At 58.2% G+C, this 19,424-nt stretch overlaps 1 protein-coding gene across 2 annotated transcripts; it reads left to right on the top strand.

Annotated features, from left to right (window-relative positions):
* Positions 1 to 1,295: 1,295 nt before the first annotated feature.
* On the top strand, positions 1,296 to 19,327 carry CACNB3 (calcium voltage-gated channel auxiliary subunit beta 3). 2 transcript variants are annotated; one of them, XM_038752230.1, is made up of 13 exons: positions 1,296 to 1,360; positions 12,420 to 12,542; positions 12,674 to 12,796; positions 13,553 to 13,668; positions 14,530 to 14,594; positions 14,842 to 14,861; positions 16,093 to 16,173; positions 16,356 to 16,414; positions 16,779 to 16,888; positions 17,169 to 17,320; positions 17,502 to 17,597; positions 17,693 to 17,842; positions 18,351 to 18,665. In XM_038752230.1, exons 1-13 carry the CDS (start codon positions 1,319 to 1,321, stop codon positions 18,663 to 18,665), a joined length of 1,452 nt encoding a protein of 483 aa, XP_038608158.1. In that variant the 5' UTR covers positions 1,296 to 1,318. The 2 variants fall into 2 exon arrangements, with proteins under 2 accessions (XP_038608158.1, XP_038608157.1); XM_038752229.1 differs by lacking the exon at positions 1,296 to 1,360 and adding an exon at positions 7,548 to 7,592 and having other exon boundaries at positions 18,351 to 19,327.
* Positions 19,328 to 19,424: the final 97 nt, after the last annotated feature.

Below are 19,424 nucleotides of genomic sequence, written 5' to 3' on the forward strand. Positions count from 1 at the left end.
TAAATACCAATCAATCAATCAATCAATCGTATTTATTGAGCGCTTACTGTGTGCAGAGCACTGTACTAAGCTCTTGGGAAGTTCAAGTTGGCAACATATAGAGACAGTCCCTACCCAACAGTGGGCTCACAGTCTAAAAGGGGGAGACAGAGAACAAAACCACAATAATTATAATAATTATTATTATTAAGGGGAGGGGGGCAGGGCACCGTAGAAACCCGGTCACCCCGGGGGGAACTTTTCGGACAGGGCTTGACTAACGGCCGCGGACCCGGGGGTCTCGGGGTGGTGGGGGGGAAAGGGTGTTGGTGGGCCCTGGGGACAAATCGGTTGATTTTCATGTGTACGCAAAATTGTACACAAATGAGCATCGAAGAATTTGGCGTTAGTCAAGCCCTGTCCGAAAAGCTCCCCACGGGGTGGCCGGGTTCCTACGGTGCCCCGCCCCCTCCCCTTAATAATAATAATTATTATTATTGTGGTATTTATTCATTCATTCAATCGGATTTATTGAGCGCTTACTGCGTGCAGAGCACCGTACTAAGCGCTTGGGAAGGACAAGTTGGCAACATATAGAGACCGTGTATACATGTATATATGTACATTTATTAAGATCTTACTGTGTGCCTGGCACTGTACTAAGCGCCGGGTGCTGGGTCATCATCATCATCATCATCATCATTAATCGTATTTATTGAGCGCTTACTGTGTGCAGAGCACTGGACTAAGCGCTTGGAAAGTACAATTTGGCAACATATAGAGACAGTCCCTACCCAACAGCGGGCTCACAGTCTAAAAGGGGGAGAGAGAGAACAAAACCAAACATACTAACAAAATAAAATGAATAGAATAGATATGTACAAGTAAAATAACTAGATAAATAAATAGAGTAATAAATCTGTACAAACATATATACATATATACAGGTGCTGTGGGGAAGGGAAGGAGGTAAGATGGGGGGGATGGAGGGGGGACCAGGGGGAGAGGAAGGCATCGCCCCTCTACGGGCCGGGCGCGGGGGGCTTTGGAGAGAGCCCTCCCTCGCCCCTCGCCCCTTCCCCACGGGCCGGAGGGGAGGCCAGCGAGGAGGAGGAGGAGGGAGGAGGAAGGAGGGATGGAGGGATGGAGGGAGGGGCGGACAGAGGGAGGGGACAGGCAGCCCGGTGGACGGGGGGGGCGGGAGGAGGGGCTGAAAAGGGGAGGGGGCGCGGGGTGGGGCGGGGAGAGGCGAGGGAAGGCGAGGCAGGCCCAGGAGGGTGGGAGGGTGGTCGCATACAGAGCCCGGGCCCCGGCCTGGCCCTCCCACCCCGACCCGTCTATGTCTTTTTCTGACTCCAGTGCAACCTTCCTGCTGAACGAGGTAACCGCGACCCGCCCTTCCCCCCCATTCGAGCCCCCTCCCCTAGGACCCCCAGCCCCCGGGCGGGGCGGGTGGGTGCGCTGCAGGAAAAGGAGGGGTCGGAGCAGAGGGGGGTGGGCTCTGGGAGGAGGGGAACCCTGCGGAGGCGGGAGGGCGGAGAGGGGATCGGGACCGGGCTGGGGAACGAGGAGGAGGAGGAGGAGGAAGAGGAGGTGGAAGACGGGCAGGAGGAGGAGGAGGAAGATGGGGAGGAGGAAGAGAAGAAAGAGGAGGAGGAGGAAGGAGAGAAGGAGGGAGGAGGAAGGAGAGAAGGAGGAAGAAGAGAAGAAAGAGGAGAAGGAGGAGGAAGAGGAGAAGGAGGAGGAAGAGGAGAAGGAGGAAGAAGAGAAGAAAGAGGAGGAGAAGGAGGAAGAAGAGGAGAAGAAAGGGGAGGGGGGGGGGCAGGCTCGGCTGCTGTGGGACCAGGGCTGGTGGTTGGGGAAAAACGACCACTACTGGGTTCACCTCCGCCTTGGGATCACTAACCTACTTTGAGCCTCAGTTTCCCCTTCAGCGCCCAGGATCAGGGTCCAATCCACTCCCAGGGGAGGGAGTGGGCCCCTCCCTTCAACCCGGCCCGCCCGTTCTTCCCCGAGGTTTTGGCCTCACCGCCCTTACTCTGAAACTCCCTTCCCTTCAATCAGATTGGTGCCAGGGGCAGTTTGTACCAGGGAGCCGAGAGAGCTGGACAGGGCCCCGGGGACAAGGTGGGTGTTGGGGAAGGGAGTGAGGCAAGGGGGGGAATTGGGGTGACAGAGAACTGGGAGGAGGGCATTGGAGGGCTTTGGGGGGCCCCCAGAGGTCCTGTGGCATCAGGGAAGTGGGCAGAGGCATAAGCAAACCAGAAGCAAGACTGGGGAGCCGAGGGTCCCAGGCTTGGGATGGAGGAGACCCAAGGAAGCCCTCCTCCCTGGTCCAATAGCTGAGACCTGTCACCCGAGGGCCTGAGGTACAATGCCCTAGACAAGGACTTGGGGGGTCCTGGTAGGAATGGCTGTAGGTGGGCATGGGGGTTCATCAGGCACCCTGGAACCCCATCTCCCTGCCCAGGGGCCTTCCTGAGTCTGCCCACGATATTGTACTCTCCCAAGCGCTTAGTACAGTGCTCTGCAAACAGTAAGTGCTCAATAAATCCCGGCTCCACCCAAATCCGGGCTCCACCACTTGTCAGCTGTGTGACTTTGGGCAAGTCACTTCACTTCTCTGTGGTTCAGTTACCTCATCTGTGAAACGGGGATTAAGACTGTGAGCCCCCCGTGGGACAACCTGATCGCCTTGTAACCTCCCCAGCGCTTAGAACAGTGCTTTGCATAAAGAAAGCGCTTAATAAATGCCATTATTATTATTTTTATTATTATAAATACAACTGACTGATTGACTGATGGTTGGGGGGAGTGCAAAGGGGGTGAACCTGTTCCCAGACATTTCTTTAAGGTCGACTTCAGCCTCGAATCCCTCCCCCACTCCTCTGCTTAGGAGGGCAGAAGCTACGGCTCCCACTCTCCAGAAGAGGGAAACTGAGGTGCAGAGATGGAATTTGTTAAGTGCTTACTATGTGTGAAGCACTGGACTAAGAGCTGGGGGGATACAAGGTGATCAGGTTGTCTCACGGGGGGGCCTCACAGTCTTAATCCCCATTTGACAGATGAGGCAACAGGTGCAGAGCAGTTAAGTGACTTGCCCAAAGTCACACAGCTGACCGATGTCATCGGTTTCCTGTTTCTCAGTCCATGAAGCTCTGCTCTGAGACACACCCCCTTTCCTCCTCCACCAAACTGAGGGCTTTCCCTCAGTTTGCTGAGGGCAACACTGCGCAGCGTGGCTCAGTGGAAAGAGCCTGGGCTTGGGAGTCAGAGGTTGTGGGTTCTAATCCCGACTCCGCCACTTGTCAGCTGTGTGACTTTGGGCAAGTCGCTTAACTGCTCTGCACCTGTTACCTCATCTGTCAAATGGGGATTAAGACTGTGAGGCCCCCCTGTGAGACAACCTGATCACCTTGTATCCCCCCCAGCGCTTAGAACAGTGCTTTACACATAGTAAGCACTTAACAAATATTATTATTATTATTATTATTATTAATTATTATTATTTCCCCTCCGAGCAAGAGGGAGGGAAACCAAAGCAGAGAGTAACCAAAGCAGAGTACCAGGCGAGGCAGGCCTGGCACTAGGAAAGATTTGGGGGTCCTGATGCCCTGCTTCCCCACCCGTGGTTTCCAGAAGAGTCTAAGAAGGGAACAGGGGCCACTGGGTACTGACCTTCTTAACTTCTTTTTCCCGCTGGGCCCCTCAAGGACAAGGGACCCCTCCCATTCCTGCCTTAGGTTTCCTGGGACTGCCCCCCCCTCCAGAAAAAAAGTCATTCCTCTTTTTGAACTGGCACCCGAAAAGCCCATCAATCCCCTCCCCCGACTGAGCAATCAGTAATTAATGATGTCATTTACTGATTGATAATTGGTAATGGCTTTGAGAGAGCATTTATTAAGTCCTAATAATTAATAATAATTGTTATATTATTATCCATCCCAAGCAGTGGGATGGATACAAGATGATCGGGTCAGACATAGTTCCTGTCCTACGTGGGGCTCAGGGTCCACGTAGAAGGGGAACGGATATTGAATCTGTTTCCCAGATAAGGAAACTGAGACACGGAGAAGTGAAGAGACTTGCCCAAAAGCCGGCCCGAGGTGGAGCCGGAATTAGAACCCAGGTCCTGGGCCTCCCAGTCCTGGGCTTTTTCCCCGAGACCACTTTGGAAGTTTTACCAAAGAACTCGAAGGCCGTCCCCGCCCTCAAAGACCTTACGATCTGGTGAGGAAGGCAGGCACTCAGAAAATAGTGAAGAGAACGTGTATCCACATAAAACGAACAAGCGTAGAGATAAAGAAATGAGTGAGCCAATAAATGAATGGATGAGCAACATGTAAATTCATCAAGTGACGCACGAGTGTAGGGGAGGTTGAGGGATTGGTACGGCCGGATTGATGGGGAATTAGGGAAGGCTTCCTGGGGGAGGCGACTTGTTAGAAAGGTTTGAGGGAGGGGAGAAAGCCGGGGGTCTGGTGACGGGAGGTGGGGGAGAGGGCGGCCTGGGCGGCACTGAAAGGGGAACGCGGGATGAAGAGGAAGCTGAAATATTGGGGTTCAGTTCTGCTCCCCCTGGGAAGCCCTGGTGACCCCGCAGAATTGACCCCTCTCCACCCTGGGGCCGGGACACACCCTGCTGTGGACGATGGATCTCCCTCCCGCGCGCGTGTGTGTGTGTGTGTGTGTGTGTGTGTGTGTGTGTGTGTGCCCATTGTTGGGTAGGGACGGTATATGTTTGCCAATTTGTACTTCCCAAGGGCTTAGTACAGTGCTCTGCACATAGTAAGCGCTCAATAAATACGATTGATGATGATGATGATGATGATGTGTGTGTGTGTATGTGTTTTGGTGGGGTCTTGTGTTGGGGTGATTTCGGGGTCCAGGCCCCCCAGCGTGGTTACCCCGCCCCCCACCCCCGTTTTACTCCCAAAGTGTCCTTGTGGTGACAGTGGGGATGGAGGCTAGGGGGTACCAGCCCCTGGCTCCCGGACAGTTTGGGGGGAGCCCCTACTGAGAGCTCAACTCCTCCAAGAGGCCTTCCCAGACTGAGCCCCCTTTTTAATAATAATGGCATTTATTGAGCGCTTACTATGTGCAGAACACTGTTCTAAGCGCAGGGGAGGTTACAAAGTGATCAGGTTGTCCCAAGGGGGGCTCACAGTCTTAATCCCCATTTTCCAGATGAGGTAACTGAGGCCCAGAGAATCAATCAATCAGTCGTATTTATTGAGTGCTTACTGTGTGCAGAGCACTGTACTAAGCGCTTGGGAAGTACAAGTTGGCAACATATAGAGACGGTCCCTACCCAACAGTGGGCTCACAGTCTAGAAGTGAAGTGACTTGCCCAAAGTCACACAGCTGACAAGTGGGGAGCCGGGATTTGAACCCATGACCTCTGACTCCAAAGCCCGGGCTCTTTCCACTGAGCCACGCTCCTCTCCTCCTCTCCATCCCCCCCCCCCCCCCGCCCTACCTCCTTCCCCTCCCCACAGCACCTGTATATATATTTGTACAGATTTATTACTCTGTTTTACTTGTACATATTTACTATTCTATTTATTTCGTTAATGCTGTGCATTTAGCTTTAATTCTATTTATTCTGAGGACTTGACACCTGTCCACATGTTTTGTTTTGCTGTCTGTCTCTCCCTTCTAGACTGTGAGCCCGTTGTTGGGTAGGGACCGTCTCTGTATGTCGCCAACTTGTACTTCCCAAGCACCTAGTACAGTGCTCTGCACACAGTAAGCGCTCAATAAATACGATTGAATGAATGAATGATGATGGTATTTGTCAAGCGCTTACTATGTGCCGAGCGCTGTTCTAAGCCCTAAATAAGGAGCTGGAAGGGCGGGGGGTGGGAGGCGGCGATGGATTTAGTCCAATTTCCCCGGAAAACCGTCCAGTACGTGGGGATGGGTGGGGGATCTTGGATCTGAGCAGCTGGGTTTTCCTGCCCTCCCAACGAGGCCTTCCTCCCTCCTCCAGAGGGACCGCCTCTCTAGGTTGCAGACTTGTACTTCCCAAGCGCCTAGTACAGTGCTTTGCACACAGTAAGCGCGGCTCAGTGGAAAGAGCATGGGCTTTGGAGTCAGAGATCATGGGTTCGAACCCCAGCTCCTTCACCCGTATGCTGTGTGACTTTGGGCAAGTCACAACTTCTCCGAGCCTCAGTTCCCTCATCTGTAAAATGGGGATTAAGACTGTGAGCCCCCCGTGGGACAACCTGATCACCTTGTATCCCCCCCAGCGCTTAGAACAGAGCTTTGCACATAGTAAGCGCTTAACAAATACCATCATTACTATTATTCATTCATTCATTCAATCGTATTTATTGAGTGCTTACTGTGTGCAGAGCACTTGGGAAGTCCAAGTTGGCAACACCTAGAGACGGTCCCTACCCGACAGCGGGCTCACAGTCTAGAAGGGGGAGACGGACAACAAAACAAAACATATTATTATAAATGCGATTGAATGAATGAATGAATGAATGAATGAATGAATCCTCCCTCCTCCCTCCTCCCTCCTCCCGGGTCCCCTCCCCCGCCCTTTGTCTCCCGCTGGGCGGCTCCCGGGCTCCGCATCCCGGCTGGCCCCGCCCCTGCCCCCCCCCGGACCGGCCCCCCCACCCCCCTTCCCCCCCCCAGGACCGGCCCCCCCGCCCCCTTCAGCCCCCCCCAGGACCGGCCCCCCCACCCCCCTTCCCCCCCCAGGACCGGCCCCCCCCGCCCCCTTCCGCCCCCCCCCAGGACCGGCCCCCCCACTCCCTGCTCCCCTGCCCCCCCCAAGACCGGCCCCCCTTCCCCCTTCCCCCCCCAAGTCCGGCCCCTTGACCCCCTTCCGCTCCCCCAGGACCGGCCCCCCCCCCCCCCCCCCCCCCCCGGCCCGGCCCCCCCCCCCCCCCCCCCCCCCCCAGGACTGGCCCCCGGCCCCCCGCTCCCCTGCCCCCCCCCAGGACCGGCCCCCCGCTCCCCTGCCCCCCCCAGGACCGGCCCCCCACTCCCCTGCCCTCCCCCAGGACCGGCCCCCCCACTCCCCTGCCCTCCCCCAGGACCGGCCCCCTGTCCCCCCCCCCAGGACCGGCCCCCCACTCCCCTGCCCTCCCCCAGGACCGGCCCCCCCACCTCCCTTCTCCCCTGCCCCCTCTGGACCGGCCCCCCCAGGACCGGCCCCCCCACCTCCCCTTCCCCCCCCAGGCCCGGCCCCCTCCTCCCCCCCGCCCCGCTGCCCGCCATGTGCCCCCCGGGGTCTCGGGGCGGGGGCTCCGGCGGCTGGGTTGAGCGGCTCTGGGGGGGCGGGGGCGGAGGGGAGGGCCGGGCCGGGCCGGGGCGACGGCGGGGGGGGGACTTTCAGCTCCGAGCAGCTGGGCTCCTCCGCGCCCGCGCCTCCCTCGCCACCCGCCCGCCCGGCCTGGCACCGCCGCGGGCACGGGCACGGGCACGGGCAGGGGCACCGGCAGGGGCGCGGCCCCTCGGCTCCTCTTTCCAGGATTTCCCCCGTCCTCCCCTCCTCCCCCCGACCCCCCGGCGGGCGGCCCGGCTCGCCCCTGCCCCCCGGATTCCCCATGTATGACGACTCTTTCGCGCCCGGGTTTGAGGACTCGGAGGCGGTGAGTGTGCCCGGTGGGGTGGGGGTGGGGGGGGAGAAGAGGGGACCCCCTTTCCCCCCACTCCCCCCTTTATAACGCTTCTGGGATAAACAACCCGGGGGGGGCGGGGGGTGGGGGGGGATCCGGCTGCCTCCTGCCCGTGGTCTGGGGGCTGGGGAGGAAGAGGAGGAGGAGGGAGTAAAGCGCTTGGAGATCCCCGGGGGTGGGGGTGTATTGGGCGGGGTTGTGGGCGCCGGGGGGGGGGGGCAGGGCGTGTTGGAGTGGGTGAGGAGGGGGTGTGCAGTTCGAGGGAAAGGGAGGGAAGGGGCTCGTCAGCCGTTCAGAGGGGGCTGGGGAAGGGGAGGCCGTCGGGGGGTGCTCAGGCGTCTCCCTGGGACCGAAAGTGGGGACCCCCCCCTCCGGAGACCAGTCCTGGGGGGACCCAGGGCATAAAGCCTCCGCCCTCACCCCCTCATCACCCTGCCTTGGAGTCGAGGCTCAGACAGATGAGTTGGGGGGCGGGGTGGGGGGCAAGGGTCTTCGCTGCCCCTTGGCACTCCTCCCCAACACCCCTCTGCCCCCCACCCCCACCCTCTGTCCTCCCGCGGCCCGGCTCCGGGAGGAGCGACTGGCAGTGGGGTGGCAGAGGAAGGGCTCTGCGGAGAGCCAGGCGTCTGATAAATATTTAATTCTGGGATTTGCTTTTATCTCCGGCTGTGGGGAGTCAAACCAGCGCGGGGCCAGTTCTGGGGGCCGCGGGGGGTGCGACTCGGGGGGCAGGTGCCACGCGCTGGGTTGGCTGGGGCTCCCCGCCCCGACACTGCTGCCTAGCATCCTCACCCCAACCCGGGGCGGGGGGACTCCCGGCAGCTGGGAGGAACTGAAAAGAGGCAACCCCCCCGCCCCCAACACACACACACCTCCCCACCATGGTGGGAGAGGGCAGTGGACTTGGGGTTCATATCTGGGGGGCGGCCTCAGCCCAGCCTGGCTGAGGAACTGGACCACGCCGTGGGTCACGAAGGGGTAGGGACTGGCAAGGCACATCTGCTTGGCTTTGGAGGGTCAGTCCTGCCCAGGTTGCCAGCAGGTCTTTGGGCCTTTCTCATCCCTAGAGTGTAAGCCGGGAAATGGGTATCGGGGTCGAGCTGGGCAGAGAAGGGATGAGGCCGTGGGTACTGGGGGGTCCCCGGGCGGGCCTTCCTCTGGGCCTCGTGGAGCTGGAGAGGGCAAGGGAGGGAGAGGCCTCCTGGTCCCCTTGCCCCCCTCCTCCCAGAACCCCCAGCTGGGGCCGATCGTGGGAGGCAGAGCGGCTCTAAATAACTCCCAGCCTCATCCCCCTCCTCTCTTTCCCCGGTGCCAGGCGCTGCATCTGCCCACACACCCACCAGGCAAGGCGGGCACTGCTGGGGCACCGTGCCAGCTCCCGTCGGCTCCTTGCCTCTGGCTTCCCTGGCCCCGGGTGGACAGGCGGAATTGGGGAGGGGACCGGGGGGAAAGAAGAGGGGTGCCCAGGGGGCCAGGAGCAGGCTGCCCATCCAGTCGGGGGTCAGCCGACCTGAGGGCCGGAAGAGCAACTGCTTCCTGCTTCCAGCGTTGTGGCCTAGTGGAAGGAGCCCTGCCCCTGGGAGTCAGAGCACCTGGGTTCTAATCTCAGCTCCGCCACTTGTCTGCTGTGTCAACCTTGGGCTTGTCACTTCACTTCTCTGGGCATCAGCTCCCTCATCTATAAAATGGGGATTAAGACTGTGGGCCCCATGTGGGGCAGGGACTGTGTCAACCTGATTAGCTTGTATCTACCCCGGCATTTACTACAGTGCCTGGCACAAAGTAAGCATTTAACACATACCGCAATTATTAATTATTATTATTACCTCAAACCCAAACTATTAGGCTCTCAGCGGATGGTAGGGCTACTTATAGTTCATTCGATCCCTCCCACGCTTCTGAGTAGGAAGGCCCCCTCTCCAAGGGTCTCTCCTCCACTCGCCCTTTTCGGGTCTCCCGTTCCCACGTCCTACAACCCTAGTAGTCAGGAATTCCTTCCTGCCATCTAACCCCAATCCGTCTGGCTGCGGTCTGGACCTACTCTCTTGATCCAGCTGCCCGCAGTGAAGGGGCATGGTAAGCTCCAGCCTGGACCCCTCCGCTCCTTCCCCTCGCTCCCGTCAGCCTCCTCTCTCGTGTGTGAAGCCCCCAGTTCGGTGACGTCTCTCACGGTCCAAGCACCCGCCTCCAGCCCACCCCGAGTTCACAGCTCCTTTTTTACCCCACCGGTGCCAGGGGAGAAATGGAACTGGCCCAAGGAGCCTAGGAGCCGGCCTAGGTGAGGCATTCATTCCAACCCCAGCCTGGTTTGGGGCCCACTAGGAACTCAAGATTGTTGTCAAGGATTGAGGCAGAGAAGGGTGACTCCCCTTTCCCTGCTGGAGATCCCTGGACCACCTGAGATAGAGGAGTCAGTGTGGGGAGCTGGGGGACGCCGTGAAGGGCTGTCCTCCCCCAAACAACTCAATACCGCCTCTGAGCCTGAGGCAGCATCTTCCTCCCCGGGGACAAATTTGTTGCCTTAGTTGCCTGGCAGCGGCCTTGCCCTCTCCGGAGTCCAGAGCCCCAGGGTGGGGAAGAGGGGACAAGGGGAGGGGGAGAGGAGCAGGGAGGGAAAATGTCATCACAGCAGGCAGCTGGGAAACGGGGGGGGGGGCTGGGGAAACCGCCTTGTTGTTGAGAAATCTCTGCTTGGCCGGCATGCCTGCTGCTGGACCCTGGCAGGGCACTGCAGGTGGGAAACAGGGAGGAGGAGGAAGTTGGAAATGCCCACCTCATCTCTACCAGCTCAGAGAGGAGGTCCTCCCCACCCCCCAGCCCTGGGTAGGAGGTGCTGGCAGGAAATCTCTCTGCCCTGGGGCGGGGTGGGTAGAATCAGCCTTCCGGGACTGTCCCCGTGCCCCTCTTCCACTTGCCTGTCCGGGGGTCTGCCCAAGTATGGGGCCACTGGAGTTAGGGAGCAAGGGTCATCCTAAGCCATTTCCCAGGGTCCAAGCTCCCTCTCCCCACTCCTCTGCTCTGGCGGCCCCAAGGACCCCACTAGGGGAGGGAGGAAAATTGAATAGCGGATGAAAGTCTAGTCTGGGCCTGCACAATCTGATGGCTTATTTGCCATCTCTGGGGCTGGCCATTACACATGTGCATGTGTGCGTGTGTATGTATATATACATACATCTATATACATATAGATGTATGTATATATACATACATCTATATATATATATATCTGAAATTGTGGTATTTGTTAAGCACTTACTATGTGACAGGCACTATTCTAAGCGAGGCAGTAGATACAAGATTATTGGGTTACACAAAGTTCCTATCTCACACAGGACTCACAGTTTTAATCCCCATTTTACAGATGAGGGAACTGAGGCTTAGAGAAGTTAAGTGACTTGCCCAAGGTCACAGAGCAGACGAGTGACAGAGCAGGGATTAGAACCCAGGTCCTTCTGGTTTCCAGGCCCTTGCTTTATCCACTAGGCCATGCTGCTTCTCTAGGCTTAATGCTTTACTAAATATATAGTCCTCTCTCTCTCTTTCTCTCTCTCTCTCTCTCTCTCTCCATATATATATAAAACATACACATACATATATATACACATACATATATATATATACATATGCATTCTTATACACAGACACTGTATACACATACACACAGTATATATATACACACACATTTATTTAGGGCTTACTATGTGCCATGCACTGTACTGAGAACCAATCTAGATACAAGATAACCGGGGCAGGCACAATCTCTGTCCCACGTGAGCTTTGCAGACTAAGGGGGAGGGAGAACGGATATTGAATTCCCATTTTACAGATGAGGAAACTGACTCAGAGAAGGGAAGTGATTGCCCATGGTCACCTGGCAGGCAAGTATCAGAGCCAGGATTAGAAAACCCCAGACCTTTGATTCCCAGGCCCGTGCCTTTTCCACTAACCCACACTATTTCTTGGTGTGCCAATCAATCAATTATTCAGTGGCATTTATTGAGCCCTTATTGTGTGCAGACCACTGTACTAAGTGCTGGGGAGCATACAACAGAGCCAGAGATAAGTTCTCTGCCCACAGGGAGCTTAGAAGTTAAGTGACTTGCCCAAGGTCACACAGCAGTCAGGTGGTGGAGTCGGGATTCGAACCCATGACCTCTGACTCCAAAGCCTGGGCTCTTTCCACTGAGCCACGCTGCTTCTCCACCGAGCCACTTCACTTCTCTGTGCCTCAGTTACCTCATCTGTAAAATGGGGAATAAGACTGTGAGCCCCCCGTGGGACAACTTGATCACCTTGTAACCTCCCCAGCGCTTGGAACAGTGCTTTGCACATAGTAAGCGCTTAATAAATGCCATCATCATCATTATTACTATTATTATTACAGTCTAGGGAGGAGGCAGACATTAAAATAAATTACAGATATGTATGTAAGTGCTATGGGGCTGAGGTTGGGGTGTGTAGCAAATGCTCAAAGGGTACAGAAGGGAGACAGACTAGGAGAGATGAGAGTTTAATGGGGGAAGGCTTCCTGGAGTGTGTGCTTTGCACACAGTAAGCGCTCAATAAATACAATTGATTGATTGGAGGAGATGGAGTTTTAGGAGGGTTTGAAAGGTGGGGAGAGTGGTGGGAACTGTTGAATAAGAAAGAAGAGAGTTCTAGGCCACAGGAAGGATGTGGGCAAGGGGCTGGTGGCGAGATAGATGAAATTGAGGAGACGGGTGGTCTGGGAGTGGAGTGTTGGGGGGAGCAAGGGGGTCCCCTCACCCCGGATGGGGAATCTCCACCCCTCCCTCTCAGGGCTCGGCCGATTCCTACACCAGCCGCCCGTCTCTGGACTCCGACGTCTCCCTGGAGGAGGATCGGGAGAGCGCCCGGCGCGAGGTGGAAAACCAGGCCCAGCAGCAGCTGGAGAGGGCAAAGGTATCCGCCGTGCCCACCCGTGGGTGGCCCCGGGGTGGGGGGGGAGGTTATCTGCCCCCACGGGACCTTGCCAACTCATCGGGACCACCTCCCCCAGCCTAGTGAAACTGACCCCACCCCCTCCTCCGCAGCACAAGCCCGTGGCTTTTGCCGTGAGGACCAATGTCAGTTACTGTGGCGTGTTGGATGAGGAGTGTCCTGTGCAGGGCTTGGGCATCAACTTCGAGGTTAAAGACTTTCTGCACATCAAAGAGGTGATCTGTCCACTCCCCCCCCCCCCCCCCCCCCTGCACTGGGCCCTACATGCCCAGCTTTGGGCCCAACTCCCAGGCCAAACTTTTCCCCGCTAAACTATCCAGTTCCCCTTCCCCTCCCCTGTCAGTCCCAGGAATTCCTCTACCTGCAGGCCCATAGCTGCCATCTTTGAGCATCTTTGGGCCTTGGCTCCCTGGGGTCCAGTGGGAGAGTCCAGTTCTCAGTGGTCCTGGGTCTGGTGGCCAGATCCCATTGGCAACCTTGCTTCCCGCCCCTGGTTGGAAAATGTGTCGGGATGCCGGGGGTGTGCTGAGGTAGGGAGCAGACCCCAGACTAGGAGCCGTTCCAAAGGCCACACTGCTTGCTCACTTGCATCTGGAGACAAGATCCGTGGGCACTGCCCACCTGTCTTGCTCCTCTCCCTGTAGTCCCCCTGCCCACCTTGGGCACCGTGACCCAGGCCCTTGGCTGCTGCTGATTTTGCAGGTCTCACAGCCCCTCCCTCTCTCCCCTTTCCCCCAACTTCCCCTGCCCCCACGTATCCCCTTGCTACCCACCCCCATCGTACTGGCAATGCCCCCCGCACCCCAGCTGTCAACAAATATGAGGTCTCTTCTACCTGGTGTGCAAATGTGAATGCAACGGGATGTGAGTAGGGGCGTGCTTGTGGGATGAGGTGTTGTGTTTTTGTGTGCATGTGTGTGAGGTGAGTGAGGGTGTGGGGGGGCCTGTCCTGAGCCCGCTCCCACCCGCAGAAATACAGCAATGAGTGGTGGATCGGGCGGCTGGTGAAGGAGGGAGGGGACGTCGCCTTCATCCCGTCCCCGCAGCGGCTGGAGAGTGTCCGCCTCAAGCAGGAGCAGAAAGCCCGGTGAGGGGGAAAAGGAGGAGTGGGACGGGCCGGGGGGCGGGGAGGGAGATGAGGACAGGGCAGGGAGGGAGAATTGGGCACACGCACTCCTCTAGACACATTCCCCTCTTCTGTAAGCTCACTGTGGGCAGGGAATGTGTCTGTTGTGTTGTTCTAGTGTACTCTTCCAAGCGATTAGTACAGTGGCTACCAATCAATCTGCGCATCAGGCAGAAACTCTTCACCCTGGGCTTCAAGGCTGTCCATCCCCTCGCCCCCTCCTACCTCACCTCCCTTCTCTCCTTCTCCAGCCCAGCCCGCACCCTCCGCTCCTCCGCCGCTAATCTCCTCACCGTACCTCGTTCTCGCCTGTCCCGCCATCGACCCCTGGCCCACGTCCTCCCCTGGGCCTGGAATGCCCTCCCTCTGCCCATCCGCCAAGCTAGCTCTCTTCCTCCCTTCAAGGCCCTACTGAGAGCTCACCTCCTCCAGGAGGCCTTCCCAGACTGAGCCCCTTCCTTCCTCTCCCCCTCGTCCCCCACTCCATCCCCCCATCTTACCTCCTTCCCTTCCCCACAGCACCTGTATATATGTTTGTACATATTTATTACTCTATTTATTTTACTTGTACATATCTATTCTATTTTATTTTGTTAGTATGTTTGGTTTTGTTCTCTGTCTCCCCCTTTTAGACTGTGAGCCCACTGTTGGGTAGGGACTGTCTCTAGATGTTGCCAATTTGTACTTCCCAAGCGCTTAGTACAGTGCTCTGCACACAGTAAGCGCTCAATAAATACGATTGATGATGAGGATGCTCTGCATCCAGTAAGCACTCAATAAATACGATCGATCCACTAACTGACTCTTCCCGCTCTCTCCCAGGAGATCAGGAAACTCCACCGGTTTGGGCGACGTTGGTTCTCGGCGCTCCCCTCCGCCATCTCTAGGTAACCCCCCCCCCCCCCACACCCAGCCCCGGTCCCCTTCCCATCCCTTCCCGTTGCTAGGCAACATCAGGCCCCATGCCCCCCATCACGCTCAGAACTGGGTTGGGGGGCACATGGGGGTGCCTTGCCGGGGTTCAGGCTGACTCCTCCCTTCCTTCTCCTGGAGCTCCCCCAAACCCTCTGTCCGCACCCCCATCATCCAACCCGCCCACCCCACCAACCTCTGTCTATTTCCTTTTCCAAAAAGCCAAACAGAAGCAAAAGCAGGTGAGTGTTGGGGGGGCTGCCGGCCTCGGGGGCAGGGGGTACCCCACGCTCACCCATCGTCATCACCAGGGAGAGCCTCGTTCAGGGCAGAGCACTTTATTAAATGCTTAGGAGAGTACATGGAGGCACACTTTCCCTGCCCTCCCGGAGTTTACAGTCCAGTGGGGTGGACAGACCGACCAAAAATGATTAACAAATAGCAGGAAAAAGAACAAGGATAGAACAGGAACAAGTGTAGCAGGATGGAATAACTGAATAAAAGAATATACAAATAAAAAATGAGGTACGCAAGTATTGGGGAGAGGAATGAAGGAGTGCTGATACTAAGACAGGAAATAATAACCATCATCATTAGTGGTATTTGTTAAGCGCTTACTGTGGGAAAGTCAGCTTCTCTGCTTCGGTTAACTTCATATATCAATATATCAATCGTATTTATTGAGCGCTTACTGTGTGCAGAGCACTGTACTAAGCGCTTATCCGTAACTTCATCCGTAAAATGGGGATTAAGACCATGAGCCCCACACAGGACAGGGACTGCATCCAACCTGAAAACCTTCCATCTACCTCAGCACTTAAGAAAAGTGCTTTACACTGCTTAGCAAGTGCCATCATTATTAATCTTTGCAGGATAAGAGCGAATTGGTTTGGACCCAGTCCCTGCCAGACATGGAGCTCACAGTCTCAATCCCCATTTTACAGATGAGATCACTGAGGCCCAGGGAAGTGAAGTGACCTGCCCAAGGTCACACAGCAAACTAGTGGCAGAGCCAGGATTAGAACTCGTGGCCTTCGGACTCCCGGGCCCATGCTCTATCCACTGTGCCACGCTGCTCCCACCCAGTCCGGGTGGGAGGCAGGGTGGGCAGGTTGGGGTACCAGGTAGGCCGAGACGTTGAGAGGCGGAAGGCAGAGCATCACGGCCCCATCATCATCATCATCATCATCAATCGTATTTATTGAGCGCTTACTATGTGCAGAGCACTGTACTAAGCGCTTGGGAAGTTCAAATTGGCAACATATAGAGACAGTCCCTACCCAACAGTGGGCTCACAGTCTAAAAGGGGGAGACACAGAACAAAACCAAACATACTAACAAAATCAAATAGCAGTGGACAGCAGGTTGACCCACCCGGGGACCCGAGAAGCCAGGTGTCCCGAACCCCCAGCGCCGGGGGCGCCGGGGCAGGGGGCGTGTGGCAGCAGCCGTGACCCCTCGCCCCTTGTCCAGGCGGAGCACGTACCTCCCTATGACGTGGTGCCCTCCATGCGGCCTGTGGTCCTGGTGGGGCCCTCCCTGAAGGGGTATGAGGTGAGTGAGGGGCTTCCTGGCGGAGATGGGAGAGAGAGGCTGGGGTAAAGCCACGTTCGCTTCTCAAATTTCCCCCGGGTACGATCCCTGCCTCCCGCTTCCCGGGGAATTCCCCTTTCCCCGGAGGGCGGATGTGGGCGGACCTCGGCTCGCTCACCCTCCCGCTGCCCCCATGCCGCCAGGTCACAGACATGATGCAGAAAGCGCTGTTCGACTTCCTCAAACACAGATTCGACGGAAGGTGAGACACCCCCTGCCCGGCGGCCACCGTGCCCCTTCGGTCAGTGGTATTTATTGAGCGCTTACTGGGTGCAGAGCACTGTACTAAGCGCTTGGGAGACGGCAGTGTAACCGTAGAACAGACGCATTCTCTGCCCACAACGAGCTTACGGTCCAGAAGGGGAGACGGACGTTAATAACAGAAGCGCCGTGGGGTTTGGAGGTGTGGGGGGGTGATTTAAGGGAGCAAGGCAGGGCGACGCAGAGGGAGTGGGAGAAGAGGGAGGGATTAGTCAGGGAAGGCGTCTTGGAGGAGAAGGCACAGCTTGGGCACGCTGCAGGGTGCCACCACCATGACCCTGACCCCATCTCTCCCGTCCCGCCAGGATCTCCATCACCCGCGTCACCGCCGACCTCTCCCTGGCCAAGCGCTCCGTACTCAACAACCCGGGCAAGAGGGCCATCATTGAGCGCTCCACTGCCCGCTCCAGCATCGGTGAGATCATCATCATCATCATCATCAATCGTATTTATTGAGCGCTTACTATGTGCAGAGCACTGTACTAAGCGCTTGGGAAGTACAAATTGGCAACATATAGAGACAGTCCCTACCCAACAGTGGGCTCACAGTCTAAAAATGAGATGAGGTGAGATCCCCGCCCCACCTTCCCCTGGAGAACCCCATCCCCCTTCCGAGCCGAGACCGGGTGGATGGTTTCGACCGAGAGGCCGAGGCTACCCCCTCCTTTTCCCCTTCCTTGCCTCGTCTCTCTCAGCCGAGGTCCAGAGTGAGATCGAGCGGATCTTCGAACTGGCCAAGTCGCTGCAGCTGGTGGTGCTGGACGCCGATACCATCAACCACCCGGCCCAGCTGGCCAAGACCTCGCTGGCCCCCATCGTGGTCTACGTCAAGGTGTCTTCCCCCAAGGTCAGGTAGCCGGAGGGGCCGCCCCCTCCCTCACCGAGCACATCTCCTCGCCCCTTCCCCTTCATCCTCCAGCCCAATCCCGCACCTGCTCCTGGGGACATTGTCCAGCCTCGCCTGCTCCGTGGCCACCTGCGATCCCCATCCCGCCCCCCCAAATCCGTCCCCTCCTCGTGCTCTCCAGGTGCTGCAGCGTCTGATCCGCTCCCGGGGGAAATCCCAGGTCAAACATCTGAACGTGCAGATGATGGCAGCTGACAAGCTGGTGCAGTGCCCGCCGGTGAGGGCCGCAGGGCACAGCGCCCACCCCGGGGTTGGCGGGGGAGGGAGGGAGGGAGACCCCCAGCCTCATCCCTGCCCCCCCATGCCTCCCAGGAACTGTTTGATGTGATCTTGGACGAGAACCAGCTGGAGGATGCTTGCGAGCATCTGGCAGAGTACCTGGAGGTGTACTGGCGGGCGACCCACCACCCAGCTAGCGGGCAGAGCCTGCTCAGCCCACCCACTGCCATCCCTGGCCTGCAGGTACTGGGCTCCGCGGCCTCGGCAGGTGTGCCGCTACCTCTCACCGGCCCTGGGGCACCCTCCGCCATGGGCATGGACCTGGGCTGGGGACTCAGGTGGGCTTGGGCCTAGCGACAGGACTGGGAGAGGGGAGAGGGCAGGTAAAGCCTGGATTTTCCAATCTCTCTCAGTCCCGGGGCTAACCCGAGGGGGGAAATGCAGCAAGCCAGAGTGAGGTCAGACAGCAAGAACTGCCACCTGCGGGTGAGGGAAGAGGGCACAGAAAAGAGGGCCTTGAGGGCAGCAGTATTGACTACCATACTGAGAGCTACTGAGGGTGGAAGGGAATGCTACAAAGGAGAAAGAGAGAGTCTGTCTGTCTTTCTGGACTACTGTGCTGAGAGCTACAGTGGGTGAAAGTGTGTGTTGGGGGGGGCGGGGTGTGTGTGTGTGTGTGTGTGTGTGTGTGTGTGTGTGCGTGCGCGGGAGCCCAGCTCACCCAAGATCGGGTCTCCCCCCTCCTCCCCAGAACCAGCATCTGCTGGGGGAGCGGGGAGGCGAGGCGTCCCCGCTGGAGCGGGACAGCCTGATGCCCTCGGACGAGGCCAGCGAGAGCTCGCGCCAGGCCTGGACCGGCTCCTCCCAGCGCAGCTCACGCCACCTGGACGAGGACTACGGGGACGCCTACCCGGACCTGTACCAGCCCCACCGCCAGCACACCTCGGGGCTGCCCAGTGCCAACGGCCACGAAGCCCAGGACCGGCTCCTCGACCGGGACTCTGAGCACAACCACAACCAGAGAAACTGGCAGTGTAACCGGGCCTGGGCCAAGGACAGCTACTGACGGCCACCGCCTCCCCCGCCTCCCCGCCCCGAGACGGGGCGGGCCGGCTGCCTTTAGGCTCTGCCCCTTCCTCCGCCGGTTCAGACCCTGGCACACCTCTCCTTCCTGCACAAGCTGCCACCATGGGCAGTGCCCTCAGGCTGGGACTCCCGTAGGCACAGCCCCTACAGGCTCAGGGAAGGCCCCCCCTCTGGGGGCGACAGGGGATGGCCAAGTGCCCGAGGCTCCCTCCCAGCTCCACACTAGAAATGAGACAATCACTGCCCTCCCCACCCTTCGGCAGGATTTTGGGGGGGACGGGGGCAGGGAGGATGGAGGAGCACAGAGAGGGAGCCTCTCCTCTCACTTTGGCTCCAACCCCAGCCCCCACCCGCCCACCCTGGGGACTCCTAACCCTCCCGTGAGACCTCTGACCCCGGGCTCCTCCTCTCCCCAGCTTATAGTCGCAGCTCCTGAGTTAGACCTCGTAGTTGGGGGAGGAGGGAGGGTGGGGTTGGGTCCCACGGCCCTCCTCCTCTGGCACTGAGTGGCCCTCGCGCCCACCCCAGCCCAGCCCCAGGCAACAGAGCACGCCCAGAGAGCATGCCCCATGTGCCCAAGGACCGCCCCTCTGCAGTCCTCACCAATAAACACCATGCACTGCCCTCCGGCCCCGCTTCTTACTGGGTGGGCACCGGTGCCGGGAGGTGGTGGGAACGGGAGCATCCAGGAAGAGGAGGGGACCCATCTGGGGGAATCCATAGACCGCCTTGGCGGCAT

Source organism: Tachyglossus aculeatus, chromosome 10 (assembly GCF_015852505.1).
Source record: "Tachyglossus aculeatus isolate mTacAcu1 chromosome 10, mTacAcu1.pri, whole genome shotgun sequence".
NCBI classification, from domain to species: Eukaryota; Metazoa; Chordata; class Mammalia; order Monotremata; family Tachyglossidae; genus Tachyglossus; species Tachyglossus aculeatus.

Bases quoted from the DNA above. Each gene is read 5' to 3' on its own strand.
- CACNB3 (XM_038752229.1), top strand. From the start codon at position 7,548: ATGTATGACGACTCTTTCGCGCCCGGGTTTGAGGACTCGGAGGCG. The intron at 12,797-13,552 runs GTGATCTGTCCA...TCCCACCCGCAG, and splicing joins ACTTTCTGCACATCAAAGAG to AAATACAGCAATGAGTGGTG. The intron at 13,669-14,529 runs GTGAGGGGGAAA...GCTCTCTCCCAG, and splicing joins AAGCAGGAGCAGAAAGCCCG to GAGATCAGGAAACTCCACCG.